Source organism: Lygodium microphyllum, chromosome 1 (genome assembly GCF_053477565.2).
Source record: "Lygodium microphyllum isolate KBCC chromosome 1, Lygodium_microphyllum_v1.1.10, whole genome shotgun sequence".
Lineage (NCBI taxonomy): Eukaryota > Viridiplantae > Streptophyta > Polypodiopsida > Schizaeales > Lygodiaceae > Lygodium > Lygodium microphyllum.
In genome coordinates this window covers 36400650-36424164 of record NC_141135.1, presented here as the reverse complement: position 1 = coordinate 36424164, position 23515 = coordinate 36400650, and the positions used below count along the sequence as shown (strand labels likewise).

General features: G+C 43.8%; 1 protein-coding gene across 2 annotated transcripts in view; it reads left to right on the top strand.

Moving 5' to 3' along the window:
* Nucleotides 1-13558: 13558 nt before the first annotated feature.
* The window catches only part of LOC148040999 (DNAJ heat shock N-terminal domain-containing protein), a 68691-nt gene continuing 58734 nt past the window's right edge, over nucleotides 13559-23515 (top strand). Inside the window, exons 1-2 of one of the 2 annotated variants that reach the window (XM_087675485.1) lie at nucleotides 13559-14079; nucleotides 14461-14819. In XM_087675485.1, coding sequence (XP_087531611.1) covers nucleotides 13687-14079; nucleotides 14461-14819 — 752 coding nt within the window. In that variant the 5' untranslated portion in view covers nucleotides 13559-13686. Of the gene's footprint in view, nucleotides 14080-14454; nucleotides 14820-23515 lie in introns of those variants that run through there. The other variant, XM_087675495.1, reaches the window with a different exon arrangement.

The following is a 23515-nucleotide window of genomic DNA, read 5'->3' as shown; positions in this document are numbered from 1 at the left end:
GATGGATAAGCTCTATGCATTACATGCTTTGGTCCGTGGTTGATGCCTCTTAGTTCGTCCATGCTTGATAGATATTTTGGAGCTCCGATTTGGATGTTTTCCGACTCACAGGGATATTGACTTTGGCTTGCTACTGGATGTATTGACTTGACAGAGATCTTGCCATTGGGATTATGTCTTGCTTAGTGGTTGCTACATCAGTTGCTTCATGTATGTCATGCTCTTGGGAAGCGTATGACGCATTGACTTGGTCACTTGTCACTGGTACTTTGTCTTGGGTTGCTTGAGCCCTTAACTCGATTGTACGCCTTTTGTGCCAGTGGGAGCATCTTACATGCTTACTTGACCTTGAGCAGGGATTACATGTTATTGGAGCAATCTATGTCATTGAGCAGTTATAGATGTATTGAGACTTTGGGATTATACTCCGACAATTGGATGTTGCATTGAGTATATGTCTTGGTTCACACGATGCTTATGAGCTAAGTCTCAATTTTGGATCCGCTTTCTTTTGAGCAGACACCTATTTGTGTCAGGTTTTGGCAGTTGGTTCTACATTTTGCCTAGATTGTCTAGGGTGTGCCTCTTACTAGCAGATGCTATTTGACATCTCTCGATGTTATGCTCATGTATTTTCACTGTCATTTGGCTTTTCTTTGTCCTCTTTATGCCGGCTTTGGACCTAGCATTGTTTAGTTGACATTAGATCCAGTTTTGGGACAGTTTGCTCTCATTATTGCAATTCTGAAATTTATTACAGCAAGCATTTATTGGTGGACTGAGCAGTATTTTTTATGCTGAAATATCCTGATTTGGTGTATCGCACCTAGTACTAAGTGGGCAGCATCTTTTGGCACACTTTTCTCGCCATTTGGAGCTCATTTCAGTGGATTTTGGGCATTTTCTACAGTAAAACAGCCAGCAGTTTTACATTGTCTGTGCATTTCCAGCCTGCATTATGGCGTCCTCTTCGACTGATAATGCCATATTTAACATCACAAACTACTCTTATTGGAAGAGTCAAATTTGGCAGGTCTTGATGCAGAAATCTCAAATTAAGCCACTTCGGTTGAGTGGGGAGCAGCCTGAAACTATGGACAATGACGACTGGCTTGAACTTGATGAGCTATGCAAGTCCACGATTGTATTGTCTCTCACTGAACAGGTACATTATAATGTATTTGAGGAAGCACAGAGTGCATGGGATCTATGGAATAAGATCAAGAATCTTTATGATAAGAAAAGTCCGGTGAGTCAGATGTACTGGTTGAAGCAGCTTATGGATCTGCGCATGAAGGATAATGCGACTATGTCTGCTCACTTGAGCCAGTTCCATGCTATACTGAAGAATCTGACTTCACAGGATATCACCTTTGGAGAGGAAGTAACTCCTCTTTTCTTGCTTGGGACTCTGAATGAGTCATGGGATGTATTCCGCACTGCCCTATGTGCCTCTAGTGCTACTCTGAAACTAAATGATGTTGAGAGTGCTCTTCTGCAGGAAGAGGTTAATCACAAAAACTTGGATGCCTCTCTGTTTCACATGCTTTGACAGTTAGAGGCAGGAATGACAGGAATGAACGTGGGAATGGCCGTGACCGTGACTCTCAGAAGGGTCGGTCTAAATCTTGTGGAAAGTCGCGTAGTAAGTCGCGTGGTCGCAACGCTAATGTCACTTGTCATCATTGTGGAAAAAAGGGCCATATCAGACCATAGTGTCATGAGTTGCGCAATGAGAAGCGCAAGGATAAGGGGAAAGAGAAAGTGCAGGAGAAGTCCTCTGATCGCAGCATAGTACCTACGAAGTCCAGCGTCAAGATTGAAGAAATTAATTTCACGCAAACCGAGGATTCCGATGGTAGTGATGAGTTCATACTTGCAGCTAGTTCTTCTGATGCCTCACACTTGACTGAGATACCTAGTATGTATGCACAGTGCTGGTTATTGGATTCAGGTGCGTCCTTCCATGTGACACCTTATCGTGAGTGGTTTCCCTCTTACCGTACTGTATCTGGATCAGTCAAACTTGGAGATGACAGGTCTCTTGATATTGTGGGCTATGGAGATATTCAGTTGTAGTTTTCCACTGGCAGTTCCTTTTTGCTCAGGGACGTACGTCATGTACCTGCGCTTACGCGCAGTCTTATGTCTGCAGGACAGTTGGATGATGCAGGGTTTCATGTCTGTTTTGGGGATTCTGCCTGGAAGATTACCATAGGCAGACTTGTGCTTGCTAGAGGCGCCAAGGCTGGCAGCCTCTATCCTCTTGTTGTATCTGGGTCTTCTGTAGACCATGTTTTGGCAGTGGGTTCTATCCCACATGTATCACTTTGGCATGCCCGTTTGGGGCATATGTCTTTGAAGGGAATGAAAATGTTATCTGGTTTGCAGTATCTTCCGCCTTTGGACTATGCACGTTTTGACTCGTGTGATCATTGTCTTTATGGTAAGCAGAATAGGTCTATGCATAAGAAATCGGGTAGGCCATGCATGAGTGAGCCCTTGGATTTGGTGCATTTAGATGTTTGTGGACCCATGCCGTGTATGTCTATGGGTGGCGTGAAGTACTTTGTTACCTTCATTGATGATTTTTCTAGGAAAGTGTGGGCTTATCCCATAAAGCAAAAGTCCGATGTCTTGGCAGTCTTTCAGCGTTGGCTTGCTCTTGTTGAGAACCAGACTGGGTATAGACTAAAATGCCTTAGGACTGACAATGGGGGAGAATATGTCTCACGTGCTTTTGAGCAGTTTTGTGATGACAGGGGTATTAAGCGTCAGTTGACCGCCTCTTACACCCCCGCCCAGAATGGTTTGGCTGAGCTCATGAACAGGACTATTCAGGAGCGTGTCCACTCTATGCTTAGCCATGCAGGCCTACCACAGAGCTTTTGGGCTGAGGCAGTTAGTATGGCAGTGCATGTCATAAACCGATCGCCTTCTAGTGGATTGGATTTCCAGGTTGCAGAGGAAGTTTGGGCTGGTAGCCACCCTCTTATGCACATCTCCGTGTCTTTGGATGTGAGGCATTCTGCCATGTGCCCAAGGACAAGAGGAGTAAGTTGGATCCAAAGAGCATTAAATGCATCTTTCTTGGTTATGGTGATTCAGGAGAGATGGGCTATCGCCTATGGGATCCGCAGGCGCGAAAAATAGTACGCAACCATGATGTAGTCTTCCATGAAGACAAGATGCACAGGCAGCCTGAGAAAGTGGTTGAGATCCGCATAGTGATCTTTCAGGAGGAGCCTAGAACTCCTGCATAGCCAGTCGGATAGCCTACAGCTGCAGTAGATGCTCATGGTCAGGGTATTGGACAGGCAGCTGGGCAGGTAGCAGAGCCTGCAGTGAGATGGTCTGCTAGAGACAGACGTCCACCTGATAGATTTCAGCCCTCTATGCATTATATTTTGGTTACAGATGCAGGAGAGCCTTTCACTTATGATGAGGCTATGCGCAGGGGTGACAGTCACTCCTGGGAGAGGGCTATGCAGTATGAGATTGACTCCTTGCATAAAAATGAGACTTGGGATTTGGTTGCCTTGCCTAAGGGCAAGAAGGCTTTGCCATGCAAGTGGGTGTGCAAGCTGAAAAGTACCCCTGGACACCCCAAGCCGGCATACAAGGCTAGATTGGTAGCAAAGGGTTTTAAGCAGGAACATGGTGTAGACTTTGATGAGGTCTTTTCTCCTGTGGTTAAGATGACCACCCTGCGCTTGGTCTTGGCTTTGGTTGCTCAGCTTGACTTAGATCTATATTAGATGGATGTCAAGACGGCTTTCTTAAATGGGGACTTGCATGATGAGATCTATATGGAGCAACCTAAGGGCTTTGCAGAACCTGGCAGGGAGCACCTAGTGTGTAAGTTGAAGAAAAGTCTTTATGGCTTGAAGCAGGCACCTAGGGAATGGTATCATAAGTTTGATGCCTTTATGCAGTCACAGGGCTACAGCAGGAGTGCTATGGATCCGTGTCTTTACACGAAGAAAGCCCGTGATGGTTCATTGCTTATTTTGGTACTCTATGTGGATGATATGCTAATAGCAGGGAAAGCTCATGATGAGCTAGATGCTCTTAAATCTCAGCTGAAGAAGAGCTTTGAGATGAAGGATTTGGGACAGGCCTCTCACATACTTGGTATGCGCATTAGACACGACAGGCATCAGGGACTCCTCTACTTGTCACAGAGGGAGTATATTCATAAAGTCCTTGCGCATGCAGGACGTAAAGCCTATTGGTTGTCCATTACCTTCTTATGTGAAGGTATCACAGGCCGATTGTCCGCAGACAAATGAGCAAAGGGCCGAGATGGCCCAGATCCCTTATGCTTCAGCCGTGGGCAGTTTGATGTATGCCATGATAGCCACTCGTCCAGATATTGCCTTTGCAGTTGGTGTTGTGGCACGCTTTATGGCTACACCTGGTAGGAAACATTGAGATGCCGTGAAGGGTATCATGAGGTACCTGAAGGGCACAACAAATATGTGTATTTGCTATGGCAGCCAGGATACAGGGGTCGTGGGGTACACTGACTCCGATTATGCAGGACATGCAGATAGTAGGAAGTCCACTTCTGGCTATGTATTCACCTATGCTGGAGGTGTTGTCTCTTGGATGTCCAGGGTTCAGAAGTGTACGGCTTTGTCTACCACTGAGACCGAGTATGTTGCAGCCACTAAGGCTTGCAAGGAGACCATATGGCTAGGCCGTCTAGTTTTGCTGACCTTGGGATTGATGCTATACCTGCACTGCATTCGGATTCTATGAGTGCCATTCAGTTGGCTAAGAATCCGGTCTTCCATGCGAAGACGAAACACATTGAGGTAGTCTGTTGACCTTGTCAAGATCTCCACTGACGAGAATCCTGCAGATCTGCTCACGAAAAGCCTCACTACTGAGCGCTTTGCCTTCCTCAGGAGATTGATGGGCGTTGGATGAGATGTTGCCTTTCCTCATCCCTTGTACCTATGTACAGTTGTACTGTCTTTTTCTTTTCTTTTCTCTCTCACTGGGGCAGATTCGCCTTTAAGTGGGAGGTTGTTGGGGTAAAGGCGCCTCCGCCGTGTCGCCTCGTGTATTACTACACTGACAGTATTCGCCACTGCACACTGCAGGTGGCGGGCGCCCGTCACGTCACTTTATTCTTTACATTCATTTTTAGTGACTAGTAAATAAAGGAAGGCCCGGTCACACATTGTGACTGTTGGAGTTCCCATTTCTTGTCTCTCTCTTTCTTGCTCTTGCTCTCCCGCCATAGCTCGCGTGCAAGCTTCGATCCTTCTCACCTTTCACAGAGAACATTTCCCTTAATGTGCAACTTACTTCTTTGAAAGTTTGTCTTAATAGGTTTTCTACAATGTTGATCCAGATGAATCACCATGTAGGGTCATCCCGTTACACTGGAGAACATTGACCTTGATGTGCAACTTCGTTCTTTCAAAGTTTATCTTGATAGGTTTTTGGCAATGTTAACTTGGATGAATCCCTACATAAGCACATCCTCAAATCCATGCTTTACTTGATATATATAACCTTTGCAAGACTTCTTAAATGAGTTTATTGTATTTGATTCAATTGATGAAAATCTCCATTTTGAAAAACATTTTCTATCTCTTCCAAAGCATAAAAATTTTGTAAAACCATTTTAATAGTTTATTTTTTCATATTTCGCCTTGGTATTCGTTCACTTTCAAGCCTCGAACACCTTTGAATCTTCAATGCATTTGAGCCTTTGGCAAGACATATATATAAATGTAGGCAAACGAACATCCATTAGCAAGGCCTAGAGAGAGAGAGAGAGAGAGAGAGAGAGAGAGAGAGAGAGAGAGAGAGGGCATGGGAGGGGAGAGGAGGGAGGCTAGGCAATACTTAGCTAGCCTTTGTTGATCGATGTGTGTGCATGTGCTCACACATGGCCATATATGCATTTGGTTATACGTGTTGGGCCTAATGCGTGTGCATTCTTTCACTTTTGAGTCTAGGATACCCTCAAGACTAGCATATCTTCAAGTTTGAGTGATGCTTGTTGGGCCTTTGGCGAGTGTCATGTGCACATGTGGATGAATGGACATCCATTAGAAAGGGGAATCATTAATCGGCCTTTGGCAAGCACTGTGTATGCATCTACTCATGCATGGCTGTTTACGCATGTGTACATACATGACTAGTCTTTTATCTTTGAGTCCAAGACACCTTCGATTTAGGGTTTTCAGTTGCAAATGTGTTTATCGATTGTGTCTTCAATGGCTTTGAGACTTCTCTATTAGGACTCTTATGCTCTTTTGAAAGTTTTGTGTAGTCATAATGGAACAAAGCAAAGCCATGGACGATGTTCTAAACATAGTGCATTTGACTCCATTGAATGCAATTGATTCGGTGGAATTAAAGAGAATAGCCACAACATTGTCTCTTTAACACTTGCCTGCTTGGAGCCATTCGCATGGGTATGGGAGATAGTTGTTCTAATTGTATTTGCGTCAAGGTAATGTATACTTTTTGGGGAGATAGTCATTTGTGTATTTTGTTGCAATCAAAATGTGGAGTTTAATAGAGTGAATAAAGTTAATGTGCAAAAGATGAAAGAACTGGTAAGGCAATGGGGAAGACATGTTACTAAATCTATCAGGACTGCAAGGATTTGAAGAAACATAGAGGCTACTTCAAGTTCTTCAGAGTTTAAATGCTTCGAAACCAAGATGAATGAGTTGGCGGAATTATAGATGAGTTTATCCACACGTGTCGATTATGTACTTGCTATTTACTTTGCAAAGTTGCATGAATAGCTAAAGGTTTATATGGTGTGGTGTGCGAGACAAAGTACACCCAGAGTGTTCTTCAACAAGTCTTGAGTGGTTTGGGTGGTGAAGTAAGGGAACTTTCGGCAATTGTCTATGAGACAAGCAAGTTGATGAATTTGTTGGTGAATGATATATGGGCATTGTTATGGGGGCTTGAGATAACCGCGAGCCTTTCATTTGCTAGAGGGGTTGTCGACTATCGTTCTTGCAATTTCAAACGAATGTTAACGTGATGTGATGCCACTTTCTTGAGGTTTGATCTATACAAATAATTATCATGTCTTGCAATGTGGATATAAATTTATTGATTTTTGCAATGTAATGCATGCGAGAGTAATATTCTCCATTGTATGGTCTAATTGTAATGTTTGAATATTCACTCTCTCTCTCTCTCTCTTCCTCTCTCTCTCTCTCTCTCTCTCCCCAACATTTGGTTCAATTTATAGGGACTTGAATTAGATTAGAATAATAATATGCATTTTTCTCTTTTTTAATGAGAGTTTGTAAACATTGATTACAGTTATAATTTTGTGTATGTATCCATTGCCTCTTTCTTAAGGTTTGATCTATAAAAAGACTTATTATGTATTGCAATCTAGAGAGAAAACTTAATTGATTTTTGCAATGTAATACGTATGAGAGAGAGAGTAATATTCTTTGTACAATACTTGGATATGGATAGCTCTCTCTCTCTCTCTCTCTCTCTCTCTCTCTCTCTCTCATATTTGTTTCAATGTCTAGGGGCTTGCATTGGATTGGAATAATGTGCATTTTTTCTCTTCTTAAGAGTTTGTAAATATTAAATACATTTTTCTTTTTAAGTATATGTTTGTTGGGTAAACATGAGTGTTTGTAAGTTGAATATCCTATTGCAGCATTGAGCCATTTCGACTAAACTCATTGAGTGGAAACTAACTCTCTCTCTCTCTCTCTCTCTCTCTCTCTCTCTCTCTCTCTCTCTCTCTCTCTCTCTCTCTCTCTCTCTCTCTCTCTCTCTCTCTCTCTCTCTCTCTCTCTCTCTCTCTCTCTCTCTTGCAATTGCAATTTTTTTGGGCCTTTTTTTATTTGGGTTTGGGTTAACTTTGATTTTGACCACTAGCATTTTAAAGTGCATCGACATGTGCTTTTTGTAATGTTGTGTGCTTTCTTTTTATGAACTTGCATTTCATGTGAAGAAATGACTCTATTATTGCAATTGTTGAATCTTCATCAAGTCTCCTATAAGTATTGGCATAATTTGTGTGTGTGTGTGTGTGTGTGTGTGTGTGTGTGTGTGTGTGTGTGTGTGTGTGTGTGTGTGTGTGTGTGTGTGTGTGTGTCCATTACATTTATAAAAGTATTTGATGATGAAAAAACCTTTGAGGGTTATTTAGATGTCCATTTTGTACTTGAAGAATTGTGTTTGCATTTGCATGTAGATCATGTGCAGAGAATTTAATGATAAATGATATAAAATTCATGTGCCTTCGTTTGGATCTCTCTCTCTCTCTCTCTCTCTCTCTCTCTCTCTCTCTCTCTCTCTAACTCTTGGTGACACCCATCTATGACATTCAAGGAAGTTATTAGTGTTGGAAATAATTTAAGAATCCTAATGTTTTAGGTATATTGCGCATTCATGTTGAAAAGTGATATGTTTGGGTTTGAGTTATAGGCTTTGGGGGATCGCTTGCTGGTTAGATATAATTTTTTTCATCTGTCTTTGGATTAGATATATAATTTTATAGAATATAAACATATATGATTCTGATTTTGGTTGCTAGCGTTCCTTGCACATAGGAGCATTGTGCTGATTTAAATTGTTGCTGTGTTTTGGATTATGTGATTCTAGATTGATTCTACTTTTTAAGTCTTTTTGAAAATACTAATCCCAATCAAATCTCTCCTTGAAAGAATGCATGGTCTCTCTTAACGCGCAAGCTTTGTGAGAATCCAATCAATATGGGATTTTCACATTGGACAACTAGCAGGGATTATGTATTACGTATTCATAGGCATAGACTCAACTCTACGCGACATAGACAACGACATGTTGCTAGGCTTAGGGCTCAAATGGCAAAACATGACCAGAGGGGGCACAAAGAGATGTGTTCTACTATAGTTGAGTGCTAGAACATTTTGCAGGGAGGGGCTCTAAATCATGGTAGCTTGATTCATGAGGGAGTTCACAGCTTGATGCATAGTATGCAAAATATGCTTTCTCACGTGGGAATTTTAAGTGGAGATGGTGAATCGATTGAGCAACAATTTGCTATGGATTATAATTGTGATATTGGAAATCACCAAGATCTAGGAAATCCTGTGATTAATGAGTCGCATGTCAATAATTCTCTAACCTTTAGCCCTTGAAATTGAGGTTTTTACTCCATTTTACATGCTTTGCCTGCAGTGGATATTCATCCTGCAACTACAATATTGCTATTTCAAGACCCGATTATGCATTCCATGGGGAGTCTTTCTTAGATGTGTGAGTGATGTTTGGCTAAATTGTGAAGATGTGAGGCTCAAGTGCAAGTATCGGTTTTGTTTGGTAAACATTGTTGTCAAAATGGAAAAGTAATGTTACCACCATTGCAACATCCACCACAGCTATTGCATGATTTGTTGCATGGTATGCATCCTCAAAGTAGAGCATTTAAAAATAATATATGGGCATATAATAATGCTCTTGCATTTGTGTCACTTGGTACCAATGTTGATGAGTTTTTATATGTTTTGGAGAATTCTTATACCTTTAGAGTACATGGCTCCATTTATCATTGTATAGGCCCTTTGATTCATAATATGCAACCACAGGAAAGGCCAAGATTTGCACAACTTAATGTTTATGATACTGAGTATGAGTTATCTAATCAGTTGGATGTTATGCGTAATTTGTTGCCAAATTTGCTTGGGGAGCTTCAGTGTATGATGCATCAACACAATGTATATGCACAAGCTTTTAGATCCGTGGGTATGCAATTGCAAAACAATCCCTTCCATGATTTAAGAATGACTATTTTTAGGGTTCAACGAGCTAATAAACAGTACTCAGCTCCAGTGGCAACTGATGTTGTGGCTGTCATGCCAAGACAAGGCGATGAGAATACTCTTGATCATCGAGACATACATGTTTATAGTCGAGGTGGATGATGTATTGCTATTTCAAACTTGCATAGGGCATATATCCCAATGCTATATGTTCTTCTTTTTCCTATGGGCATGTAAAGGTACCTTATAGTGGTGTTAATATTCCAATTAATATACACGGATTGTCTAATAAGAAATGTGCTACTCAGATGCAATTTTATGCATTTCAGCTACAAGTGCGTAAGGACACTGAGGTGTGCATGTTGTGGGGTGGTCGATTGTTGCAACAATTTATTGTTGTGATGCTTGCTGTAGTATAGAGCAATGTAGGTTGTCTTGTCGTCATCAAATTCAATCAATTTTACGCTCGAAATTTTATAAGGGCTTGGCAGATATGATGGGAGTGATGGATGATGGGCCAGTGGAAAATATTGGTGCCTCTGTTGGTAAAAGGGTGGTTTTGCCATCCTCTTTTACTAGTGGGCCAAGGCACATGTATCAATTGTATCAGGATGCCATGGCTATAGTGCGGAGTAAGGGAAAACATGATCTCTTTATAATAATGACATGTAATCCAAAGTGGTTGGAGATAACTAATGCTTTGTTGCATGGACAGACTGCTTATGATTGTCCTGATTTGACTACTCGAGTCTTTCATAAAAAACATACTAATACGATGCATACATTGCTGAAAAGGAATCTATTTGGGAATGTTGCAGGCTATGTTAGTGTGAATGAGTTTCAAAAGCGGGGGCTACCGCATTCTCATACTTTGCTAATTTTGAAGCACCCTTTTAAACCCTCTGAAGCATGCCATTATGATAGATTTGTTTGTGTTGAGTTTCCTGATAAAGCAAAGTTTTTAGCTTTGTTTGAAACTATCTCAAAATGCAATGTCCATGGTCCTTGCGGTGCAATGAATCCCAAGAGCCCTTGCATGAGCAATGGTCAATGTACTAAAAAGTTTCCTTAAAGGTTTGTGAATGTAACAACTGTTGATAGCTCTGGCTATCTTGATTATAGAAGACGAGATGATGGAAAGATGGTCACAATAAAGTGTAATACTATTGATAATTGATGGATTGTTCCATACAATCCTTACTTGAGTAAAAAATACAATGCACATATAAATGTTGAGGTATGCTCAACGGTGGTAGCTATTAAGTATTTATATAAGTATATATACAAGGGACATGATCGTGCAACCATTAAAACTTAGGGTTGAATGGTATGAGTATCCCTGAAGTGGATGAGATCGAGAGTTATTTAGATGCACGATATATTTTTGCTTCATAAACGTGTTGGCAAATATATGACTATGCATTGCACAATGAGAATTGTGCAGTGTTGCACACTGACTATGTTTTTGCTTCATAAACATGTTGCAGGTGCACTTGCTTGATGAGAATTGTGTGGTGTTTCAAGATACATACAATATATCAAATGTTATGTAGAATGAAGATATCATGAAAACTACTCTTATGAAATGGTTTGTGTGCAATCATATTCATCTAGAGGCTCGAGTTATTTGCTATCAAGACTTCCCGGTGTATTGGGTGTGGAATGCTATACTTTGTGCCACACGCATCTGGTGAGCATTATTACTTGCGAATGCTCTTGACAATGTCTCGAGGATGTATGTCTTTTGATGATTTGTGTACTATTGGCAATGTGATGTACAACACTTTTAAGGAAGCATGCATTGCAAAGGACGTGTTAGAGGGTGATAATAAGTGTGTTGTGTGCTTGGAAGAAGCTGCCTCTATACAAATTGGTGCCCAGTTGCATGCTTTGTTTGCTGCAATTTTGGTCTTTTGTGAGCCTGCGCAACTTGATCAGCTTTGGGATAGGTTTATGTCACCAATGGTAGAGGATATTCTGTATAAGTTACAACTAGAGCATGTGCGTATATCTTCTACAGTTCTACAACAAGAGGCATCAAACACGGCTTTATTGCATCTTCAAGATATTTTACGATAACATGGGTGAAGGTTGTCTGACTTTGATGGATTGCTAGAACCTCGTTGAATAGATTCTCAGATGTGTGCTAACCCTCTCTTAGAACATGAATATGCATATGATATACTAGAGTAGTGTAGATTTTGTGTTTCTATGGAGGCAATGTTGAATGATGGACAGAGAGTTGCATATAATGTAGTTATAGATGCTATTGGTGCAAACTCTGGGGATGTTTTTTTTTTGGATGGTCCCCATGGGTCTGGGAAGACATTTCTTTACAAGTGTTTACTTGTTAGGCTACGCAATGATTGGCATATAGCATTAGCAATAACATCATCTGGCATTGCTGCTTTGCTTTTGTAGGGCCGCCATACTACTCACTCGGGGTTTAAAATTCCATTGGATCTATGTAATCAATCCACCTATAATATTCCTATTCAGAGTGATCTTGCTCAACCGTTGAGACAATCGAGCCTTATTTTGTGGGATGAGGCTCCCATGATGCACAAGTTTGCATTTGAAGGAGTTGACAGAACTTTAAGAGAGATTATGAGTTGCGACCATTTTGTGGAAAGGTCACTTTACTTGGAGGTGATTTTAGACAGATCCTGCCCGTTGTAATGAAGGACTCCCATGAAGATATTGTTAATGCGGCACTAGGTTACTCTCATTTATGGTAGTATGTTAAGGTGCTAAGGTTGTCTAGGAATATGCAGATGTCAACCGTTGGTGGTATAATGGATAATCGACTTATTAGTTGGATTCAAGGGATAGGGGATGGAGTGGGTATTATAGAGTATCACTAGGACGAAGAGTAGCGATGGGGCTTTCGCCCAGCCATGCAGTATTGGCGAATGGAAAAATTCCCAGTGATTTCTCAAAGAAAATAAAGTTTCATTTTGGTTAGACCCCACGGGAAGTTTCAAAATTTTTGTAACATTTGGATGTAGATGCATAGGCACAATCAAGGAGTGACACTTTGTGGTTTGTTGATACTTGAATTTGTGGTGCAAAGGTATTGGCACAGTCTCTAGAACAAACTTTGGTTTTGGGCTTTGCTTCACCTGTGTGGGTTATTAATACTGAGAGTTTGTATGTAATGCTTGGATACACTTAAACTTTGTGGTGTGGTTCGTGTATATTTCATTTATGGTTTGTTTCAGCGTAGCAATGTTTTTTCTCATTGTAACATCCAAGGATCATGTAGAGCTACTTCTAACTATTGTGTAGAGTAAGTATGGATACAAGTTTACAAGTTTCAGTGTCATTGTATATATATATGAGTCTAGGTACTCCTAGATGGAAATGCATATATGACCTTTTATACATGAGTGTATGAGAGAGAGAGAGAGAGAGAGAGAGAGTGTGTGTGTGTGTGTGTGTGTGTGCATGTGTGTGTGTGAACATAGAGGGGGGAGGTGTAAAAGGGGTAAGAGATAGAGGGGTTGTGAGTAGAGAAGAGTAAAGCATGTGATGTTTTTATGCTCAAGGGTGGCAAAGCTACTGTGCGACAAGGAAGTGAAGCTACCATGTGATAGGATTAGCATGAGATAGTGAAGCATGTGATATTTTTATGCTCAAGGTTGACAAAGCTAATGTGCGATAGGGAAGTGAAGCTGCTTGGGATAATGCTAGTATTTAATTAATACAGAATCCTATCAAATCAAAACGACATTCAAGTAATCAACAAAGTGCGCAAGGAACACGACTTCATTCAATTAATACAAAAAGCTTTCGACTCTAAAAACTATAGACGACCATAATCGGAATCGTCGGCATTTTGCAGTAGAGGAGCTAGCAACTGCCTACCTAGATGATACAAATCGATCAGAACATATTGCCGATCCAAGTCTTGTGAATAACTAGCATGGGATCGAAGAAGAAATACTCGAGCTTGGAAGAACCCCCCAGCACAAAAGGAGAGAAGAAGCACAGGAAGCGTCGGTACTCTAGCTCTGAGGAAGATGAAGAAGAAGAAAGTGCCGATGATGTGTCATCTTCCAGCAGCAGCAGCAAAGAAGATAGGAGCCGCAAACGACGTAGCAGAGATCATTCACGGAGAGCTCAGCACAAGGAGAAACGCCGCAAGAAGGAAGACAAGAGAGAGAAAAGGAAGGAACACAGAAGAAAACATGGCAGCAGCAGGAAGAAAAGCAAGGAAAGGAAGTATACTGACTCGGAAAATGAGTTGCCCCGTCCCAGCGAAGTTGTGTCCACCATCCTCAGGAAATTCCCAGAAGTAGCACATGACTTAGAAAAGGTAATACTGTCCTCGCTGAATTGTCTGATCGCAGTCATTACTCCAACTGACAATTTACACAGTTTGCTTTGGATTTAGATTATTGGCACATAGTGGTGTGCTTGCTGAGTTTGATGGCATTCATCACATCAACTGATTAAGGTTGTCAATCTGCATAGCTTGCTGAGGATTTGGATGGGATATATAATTTGCACTAGCTCCTGAGTTCTGTTGCAATTTCTTTAGCCATATATGCCGTTTAATTTTCTTATATGTCCCAGCTTTCTATCATTGTTAATATGATTTTTAGTTTGCAAACCCTGACAATCTTAATCGCAACTTTAAGTAGTTACAATAGATTGTGATTAGAATTTTCAGTTTTCACTCTTGCTTTTCATGCAGCTGCTGGAGATGATCGATGATGGGCAGGCTGTGGATATCAGTGGGCTTACAAACAAGCATGTTGCAGCTTACCTGAGAGAATTGTTCCGCTCTCTCCGTTTACATCGAACACCTAATGGGCTTTTTTTACTTCCTGAGAATGCTGCTCAGAAAACAATGGACATTCTCCAACCAACACTAAAGGCTTATTTTTGTGCTCTATCTAACAATGTGACAACTTCAAGTGAACCTCAAGAACAAGTGAGAGACAAGGACTCTATGGATTTCAAACAAGATGACAAGTTGGTAAAAAGAAGTGATGAAAACAGAGAAATCAACATCAGTGAGGAGACTTGTGGCCCTAGTGAGCAAAAGCGAAGGTGAGTGCCCAAGGAGCGATAGACATTGAACAAGGTCATGGTGTACACTCTATTCCATTTGCTTGTGACATACCCTTGTAATCATATGGTGAAAGATCACACACACATACATTTCTTTCTGTGCATGGAAAAATATTGTATTTGGTAAGGCTCAAAATGGCCGAACACTTTCAATTGCAGCCAAGAAAGCTCTAAAGCACTTTTAAAAAGATCATACTAATCTCTTTAAGTGATCAGGCTCTGTAAGAGACAGTGATTGATGCAAAAATCTTCTAAAAGTGGCTACTAGGATGAAAATGAATATTCTTGGATGCCCTTTTTGAACGCTAGATGTTTCACGCACTGTCTTGCACAAACAATGGTAGAAGTCACTGTCTTGTATGAACAATGATAGTAGTCAGTCAAAAACTTGAAGGCTCTTTTTGAACTCAAAATGCTTTATGCACTGTATTGCATGAACAGTGATAGATGTCTCATAGGTGACCGAGAAGTTGTAAGGAAATGCTAAGGCAAACAGAGAAACAGAGAGTGTAGGACATACAGAGTAACACAATTTGATGAAATGGGTGACTGAGAAGTTGTAAGGAAATGCTAGGGCAAACAAATAAATGTAGTGTATGGCATGCACAAAAAACACAATTTGAGGATTGGTCAATGAAAGGAGAGTGTATGGAAATGAAGAGTGATATGTAAGGGGCCTTTGGTCTCCAGGTCTTGAGGACAAGGAATGTGAGCTCATGAGGGAGTTGGAGATGCTGGAAACAGCTCCACAGGTTTGTTGTAACTGAGATAGATCCTACTTGCAGCAGTAGGAGTCCACCAATGTGAACATGACAGCCTGCCAAGGTTCGCAAATCTAGCAGCAGGCCTCCTGGAGTGAAAACACAGGTATAGCAGACCTTTGGAGGGGCAGCAGAAGCAGCAGCACCTCAGGCGGTGATGGGAGCAGCAGGTCATAGGCTACAAGACAGACGGCTATTCGACCTTGAATAGCAGCACACAGTTCCAATTTTGTGGTGTCATGACCAACAACAATTTGAAGGGCAGCAGGTCCTCCTGGTGATGAATAGGCTGATTGCAGCGAGGCCAAGGTGTTGGCCACGGCTGGACATGACAAAACTGCAGCGAGAGGGTGGTGATGTTTGCAAGGTAGGCAAAAGGTGATGATGGTGATGACAAAAATATGGTGCTGGGATGAGGATGAATGCCCATGACTGCCATTTCTTTTTAAGCCTTTTGTCCTACCACATTAGATCGTATTTTTCTTCTTCAAATAAATCTTTTTGGGGCTGCTTTTAGAAGCTAATTTAGGCCAGCACATTATACTAATTTGAGATCTAACTCAAGCCTTAATTTGACTTGCTCAACACCTCCTCTTAGGCCAAAAAAAGTGCCTATGGGAAGAGAAAGCATAATTCTGTCCTCATTTATGGTCACAAAGGTGATGGATATCTTCTGTTTTGGGTAGCCCCAGTAAATGGTTTTTGTTTTGTCTTTTTTGCTGGATTTCTATGGCTCTTTAGTTCCATAAAGGATAGTCAAAGTGCAATGCATCGAGAACAAAGGAATGAAGAGGTAATGCTACGATGTGAATGAAGAGGTTTTGGTTTTCCCACATTCCCTATTTTACAAAACACAATGCCATGCAAGGGGTATTGCAACTAGGGAAACATGCAGGTTGAATAATTCCCTTGTAGGGGAATTGTTCACATACTCAAGCACTCATTTACAATGATGATCAACTTGATACAAACAAAAAGTGATAAAAGGAGATGGTGAAATAACTACAATGATTTGGAAATAACTACAATGACCAAATCATTGTAAACACCAAGAAGGAAAACCACCCCCCCAATCATCAAAACGTGGAAGGAGAAGCTATGGGGCCCCAACCCCTGTCTTGTTGATGCCGAAGGGGAGAGTGGACCGAAATCAATCCAGCGGCAAAGGTGCTCTTGGATTTGTTGATTGATTGGTCTTCTAAGCATGTTAGCATGTTTGTGTAAAGAAAGGCTAGGGCACACAAAAAGAAACACAAAAAGTAAGACAATTGTGAGGCGAATATGGTGGATCCAAGTTGACCACTTTGACAAGGGAAAAGTGTCAGTGTACCTTTGTTAGTCACGTCAGCCTGTCATCTCTTGCTTGTGAGCTCTTGTTAGAGTTTGATAGAGAGGTGCATTTTCTTTATTTGTTAGCTACTTGTGTACATTCTTAGGCCAATTTTTGCTTTCCACAATTTGCCTACACTTGTCAGATATTGTCATTGTCATGTGGGATTTTTTTCGGGGTCTCCCCTAATTTTCAGGCATTTTTCTCTTCAGTGACCAGCATTTATTGCTGGTTGGCCAACATTTTATGAGTCTTCAGTCTTCCATTTGTAGGTGCACACTTCGACGCTCTGACTCTTTTGTGCTTGGTGTTGCCATTGTCATCAGCTTGATTTGGTGCCCTCATTGACGCTTTGGGCTGCATGCAGGGACTGATCAGTCCATCTCCATTGTATCAGCATTCTTCTTCAATCAATGCAATATTCTTCCTTCATCTTTTGCTTCCTTTGTTTCTCTCTCTCTCTCTCTCTCTTTGCTTCTCTCTGTGTTCGTGTTTCTCTTCCGTTGTGCACTCTCACATGGTATCATTGCCTAAGTGAGGACACAGTCTGTAGATTTCTTGTAGAAGAGTAGGTTTTCATCACGAAGGAGCAGCCCATGTTAGAGATCATAGCCTGTTTGGGCAGGCAGGCCTGCACAGTCGGACCAGCAGGCTGCTGCACAGTCGGACTGTGCAGTCGGACTGCCACGTGGCAGTCCGACTGCCTGCAGCCGACTTACTCCAGGCTGCGCCCTATTTCTGGCGCCCCATTTCAGGCAGTTTTTCGGCTATATATTGCCGACGTTTCCAGCAGTCTGTCCATTCTTCTCTGTCGCAGATTATAGACCGGTGCCGTGCAGATTTCTGTCTCTGTTCACAGATTTCAGACAGCAGACAGTGCAGACTGCAGCAGACTTCGAGGTGGACAGCAGGTCGCATCGTCGAGGTGGAGACACGCAGTCCAGCGCACTGCGCCCGTGTATATCTTTGTACTCAGCATTCTTTATACAGCAGATCTTCATTGAACACTGTCTCTTTCTCTCCCTTTTCTCTCTGCGTTCTCTCTCTCTCAGTCCTACGCTTCCGCATCGCTGCACTCTGACATGGTATCAGAGCAGTGTTTGAGGGCTGACTGAGCGCAGAATCAACCTGAAGAGGAGTTTCCATCGCGACACAAATTTGTGTTTTTTGCGTTTAAGGGCAGACAGGAGGGCTGCGCCTTGGAACAAGGCTGAAACGAGTGTGGGCGCACAGGAAAGGAGTACAGGTGGTGGATTTGCTGCTGTTTGACGCGGAGGAAGTTTGAGTTTTCAACCTAAAAGTGCAGGTTTTGCTTTTTCATCGCCTCCGGCGGGTGAAGAAGCTTCGGGACACGGAAGAGCCTTAGCAGGCTGAGTTTACCCAGTCAGAGGGGGCTGCTTTTGCGTTTGAGAAGGCATTGCAGGTGAAGATGTCTACAGAGATGGACTTGGAGTTCCAGGCGATTATGGACCGGAAGGTGCCTGTCCTACCGGCTCTTCCTACAGATCAGAAGCTCGACGGCGACAACTACCGCATTTGGCGCGTTATGATGTTGGCCATCCTTGAGTCCTATGATTTGGCGGAGTTGGTCCAGGAAGATATTGACCGGCCTTCGGTAAGAGATGAGTCCAAACTCTCTTCCGATGCTCGTGCGGAGTTGGCCAGGGCCCAGTCTCATTGGGACAAACTGAATGCCAGGATTCAATCCTTTCTCTTTCTATCATGCACTACAGCCGTGATCGCTCACATCGAGCACTTGACGGTGGCTCGTGAGATATGGCTGGAGCTTGATCAAATGTACAATCGGATGACCCTGATGAAGAGGGTTTCTTTGGAGGTACAGATGCGGACCTTGTCCGTCAATAAGTCTTCTTCGCTAAGGGAACACATTAACAAGCTAAGGCAGCTACAAATGCAGGTTCAGAATGCGGAGAAGCCGATTTCCTCCGAAGACATGGCGATCACACTCTTGTCCCAGTTGCCGCCACGATTCGGTACATTTTACTCTGCCCTTATTGCTTCGGGGCGAGAGTCTACTCTTCGGTGGGAAGAGTTGGTTCCTATGGTCTTGGACCAAGAGGAACAGTTAAAGGGACAGAATGCTTCCAAGACGGAGGCGTTGACAGGTCAAGCCTCTCAGAAGAAGGGGAAGGACCAAAAGAAGAAGAAGGGGGATAACAAGTCCAAGAAGGACAAGGAGAAGGACAAGGACAAAGACTCCACATGTCATATTTGTGGAAAGACTGGCCATTGGAAGAAGGATTGCCCTGACAAAGACTCGAAGGACACCAAGAAGAAGGAAACCAAGGATTCTGGAGCGGTGGCTGCACCCTCATCAGCCGCATTTCTACATTTAGTTGTCATTGAAGACGCTTCACCGAATGCTTCTGATGCTGCGATGGCGGCTCCCCAAGCTCGAGAGTGGATTGTTGACAGTGGTGCCTCACGGCACATGACTCCTTTATCAGATGGTGTTGCCCAGCTGCGACCTTCGCGTGGGCAGGTTCTCATTGGAGACAGCTCTTCAGTTTCTATTGCAGGTCGGGGTAAGATGCAGCTTATTCCGGATGGACGAGGTGGCACCCATACCTCAGAGGTTTTGCATGTACCGGGATTAGGATACCATCTCCTTTCAGTTCATAAGATTTGCTCCCTTGGTCTTCTGGTGGAATTTGACAGTTCTACTGTGCGAGTCCTTGATCGTGAATCGAGGAAGGTTCTATCATCTGGATATGAGGAGAACGGCATTTACAAACTGAAGTCTTCCACTGCCCTCTCTTCTCTTCTTCTCACCTCACAGTCACAGTTTGAGTTATGGCATGCTCGGTTTGGTCACCTGAACTATGACTATCTTCGGAGGGCGTCACGTGGACAGCTTGTTCGAGGGTTGCCGGATATAGTGGTGAGCCAGCAGCCATGTGTCTCTTGCATACGGGGGAAGCAGCATAGAGATGCCATTCCCCACACCGCTTCGCGGCGGTCTACTTCACCGATGGAGTTAGTATCTACGGATCTATGTGGCCCTATGAGAAATGAGTCCCTGCGTGGGAGCTCGTACTTCATGCTGATCGTGGATGACTACAGCAGGATGACATGGGCCTACTTTTTGGCACTAAAGTCAGAAGCTTTCTCGCACTTCAAGGATTGGCTTCTCTTTGAGGAGAACCGATCAGGCCGGAAGTTGAAGACCTTGCGATCCGACAAGGGAGGTGAATTTGTGTCTAATGAATTTGCTCGGTTTTGTGCAGATAGAGGAATTCACCAGGAGTTTGCCAATACCAATACTCCTCAAGAAAATGGTATTCTAGAACGGAAGAACCGTAGTGTGATCGAGATGGCGCGCACCATGATGGAGCACCGACAGTCCCCACAGGTTCTGTGGGCCGAGGCTGTGGCTACTGCAGTCCACATCCTTAATCGATCCCCTACTTCAGCCGTGGAAGGGATGACTCCATTTGAGGCTTATTTTGGGACGAAGCCAGATGTTTCTTACTTTCGGGTCTTTGGGTGTGATGCCTACGTTCACATTCCCAAGGCTCACCGTGATAAATTTGAAGCGGCTTCCCGAAAACAGGTATTTGTTGGCTACAGCTCCCAGTCCCAAGGCTACCGACTGTATGATCCCGTCAAGCGGGATGTATATACTAGCCGTGATGTGCGGTTTGTGGAGGTTCCGGCTTCTTCAACGGGTGAGGAGCACCCCGTTCTTGGAGATCCAGGGGAGAGTTTGGCTCCTTCTACAGTTTCACTGGAGCCTGTGCCTTTTGAGTATGATTCTGTTTCTGACACAGAGTCTATTGTTCCACCGGACCCTTCTGAGGAGTTACCACTGGTGGATATTCCAGAGTCTTCTACTGATGGAGAACGACGAGGGGAGGTTCGGCCTCCTCCTCGCTGGGCCCGTGACACACTCCGTGATTCAGGGATCGAGGGGGTTCCTGAGGAGTGGGGACCGCAGGATGGTCCGCGGCGGTCACGGAGGCACCAGGCGCATTCTTCGGAGCTTGTTTGCTCCAATTATTGTTTGATGTCCCGTGTTATGCAGGATCGAGAGCCCACCTCCGTGAAGGAGGCTTTACAGTCCGCCCCATGGAAGAAAGCTATGGAAGCTGAGTTGGAGGCTATTGAGAGGAATGGCACTTGGTCACTTGTGCCACGCCCCCCGAAGAAGAAGGTGATTGGAGTCAAGTGGGTCTTCAAGACCAAATATCTCAGTGATGGTACTTTGGATAAGCACAAGGCTCGCCTTGTTGCTAAGGGTTTTGCCCAGCGCCCAGGGATTGACTGTCATGACACCTTTGCCCCCACAGCTCGTATGGCAACCATTAGAGCTGTTCTTGCTTTGGCTGGCCATAGGAGATGGCCTGTTTATCAGTTGGATGTGAAGTCGGCCTTCCTGAATGGTGATTTGAAGGAGGAGATCTACGTTGAGCAGCCTCCTGGCTTTGGTTCTTCAGATGGGAAAGTCTACAGGTTGAAGAAGGCCCTGTATGGTCTCAAGCAGGCCCCGCGGGCTTGGAACGAGAAGATTGATTCGTTCCTCCAGACTCAGTTGGGATATCGGCGGTCCAAGGCCGATCCGCAGCTGTATGTTCACACTTCCGAGGATGGTTGTGTGCTGTTTGTATTATATGTTGATGATTTGATTGTCACAGGTGATGATGCACAGCAGGTCCAGGAGACAAAGTCAGCTTTACATCGGACGTTCGAGATGACGGATTTGGGGCTACTCCATTTCTTTTTAGGCCATGAGATTTATCAGTCTCAGAGGGGGATCTTTCTCTCCCAACAGAGATATGTACAGGAGCTCTTGGTGTCTTTTGAGATGGAAGATTGTCGGGCCCTCTCTACTCCTATGGATCCGAACTGGAAGGCCACTTCCCATTCAGCTTCTCCTTTGGCGGATGCGTCCCGCTATCGACAGTTGATAGGGTCCTTGATTTGGCTTCTCAACACTAGGGTTGATCTATGTTTTGCTGTTGGGCTCTTGGCAGGGTTCATGAGTGAACCTAAGACGGTGCATTGGCAGGCTGCTCAGAGGATACTTCGGCATCTGAGGGGGACGTCTGATTTGGGGATTCATTACCCCGCAGGGACAGATGGGTCAGATCTTGTACTTGCAGGTTGGAGCGACTCGGATTGGGCCGGTGATGTGGACCACAGGTGGTCTACAACAGGTTACTGCTTTACTTTGGGTGCAGGTGTTATTTCATGGAGTAGCAAGAAGCAGCCCACGGTAGCCCTTTCGTCTACTGAGGCGGAGTATCGGGCCGCGTCTTCCACCACATGCGAGGTTGTGTGGCTTCGGAGATTGTTGGAGGAGCTTGGGTGCCCCCAGACTCGTCCTACATTGCTGCGATGTGACAATGAGAGTTGCATTGCCTTGGCGAGGAACCCTGTTTTTCATGCTCGGACGAAGCACATTGAGATTCAGTATCATTTCATCCGAGAAAAGCTTCTGGATGAGACCATCACTGTGGAGTATTGCAAGATGGAGGATAATCTTGCGGATTTGTTTACAAAGGCGCTTCCTCAGGCTCTCCTTCGGCAACATTCCAGATCCCTCAGGCTTCTGCCCTGCCCAGGCTCTGAGAGGGGGTGTTAGAGATCATAGCCTGTTTGGGCAGGCAGGCCTGCACAGTCGGACCAGCAGGCTGCTGCACAGTCGGACTGCCACGTGGCAGTCCGACTGCCTGCAGCCGACTTACTCCAGGCTGCGCCCTATTTCTGGCGCCCCATTTCAGGCAGTTTTTCGGCTATATATTGCCGACGTTTCCAACAGTCTGTCCATTCTTCTCTGTCGCAGATTACAGACCGGTGCCGTGCAGATTTCTGTCTCTGTTCACAGATTTCAGACAGTAGACAGTGCAGACTGCAGCAGACTTCGAGGTGGACAGCAGGTCGCATCGTCGAGGTGGAGACACGCAGTCCAGCGCACTGCGCCCGTGTATATCTTTGTATTCAGCATTCTTTATACAGCAGATCTTCATTGTACACTGTCTCTTTCTCTCCCTTTTCTCTCTGCGTTCTCTCTCTCTCAGTCCTACGCTTCCGCACCGCTGCACTCTGACAGCCCAGATTTATTAAATGCAGAGTTTCAGCCTGCATTTGCTGCATTTAGTGCCCGTATAGGTGGTCCAGTGCCCAATTGACCCTTCTAGAGACCAGGCGACATTATCCAGAACTTGAGGACCTTGTTCAGACATTAGGCAGCTCTAGTTTTTTGTGTTTTGAAGCAAACACAAATTTGCATTTTGCCCTTCTAGTGGCAGACGACATCCTTTCTTTGATAAACACAGCTTTTTGGGTGATTTGCAAGATCAAAGACGTCTTACCTATTCACACACTTTGATGACTTAGAGGAGGAGCCTCTTTCCAGACACCCTTTTGAACGGAGACGTGATTATTGCGATTATAGTTGGCGAGAGGAGTTCCTTGTTCGCACCCCCTTCTATTTATCTATTATAGAAGGCTCCGTCCTCAGTGAAGATGCCATTCTTGATACCCTCGGTGCCGGTGCTTGTCTTATCTTCATTACCCAAAGAAGACAAACTCAAGGGTTCCAACTATTCGTTGTGGTTGTG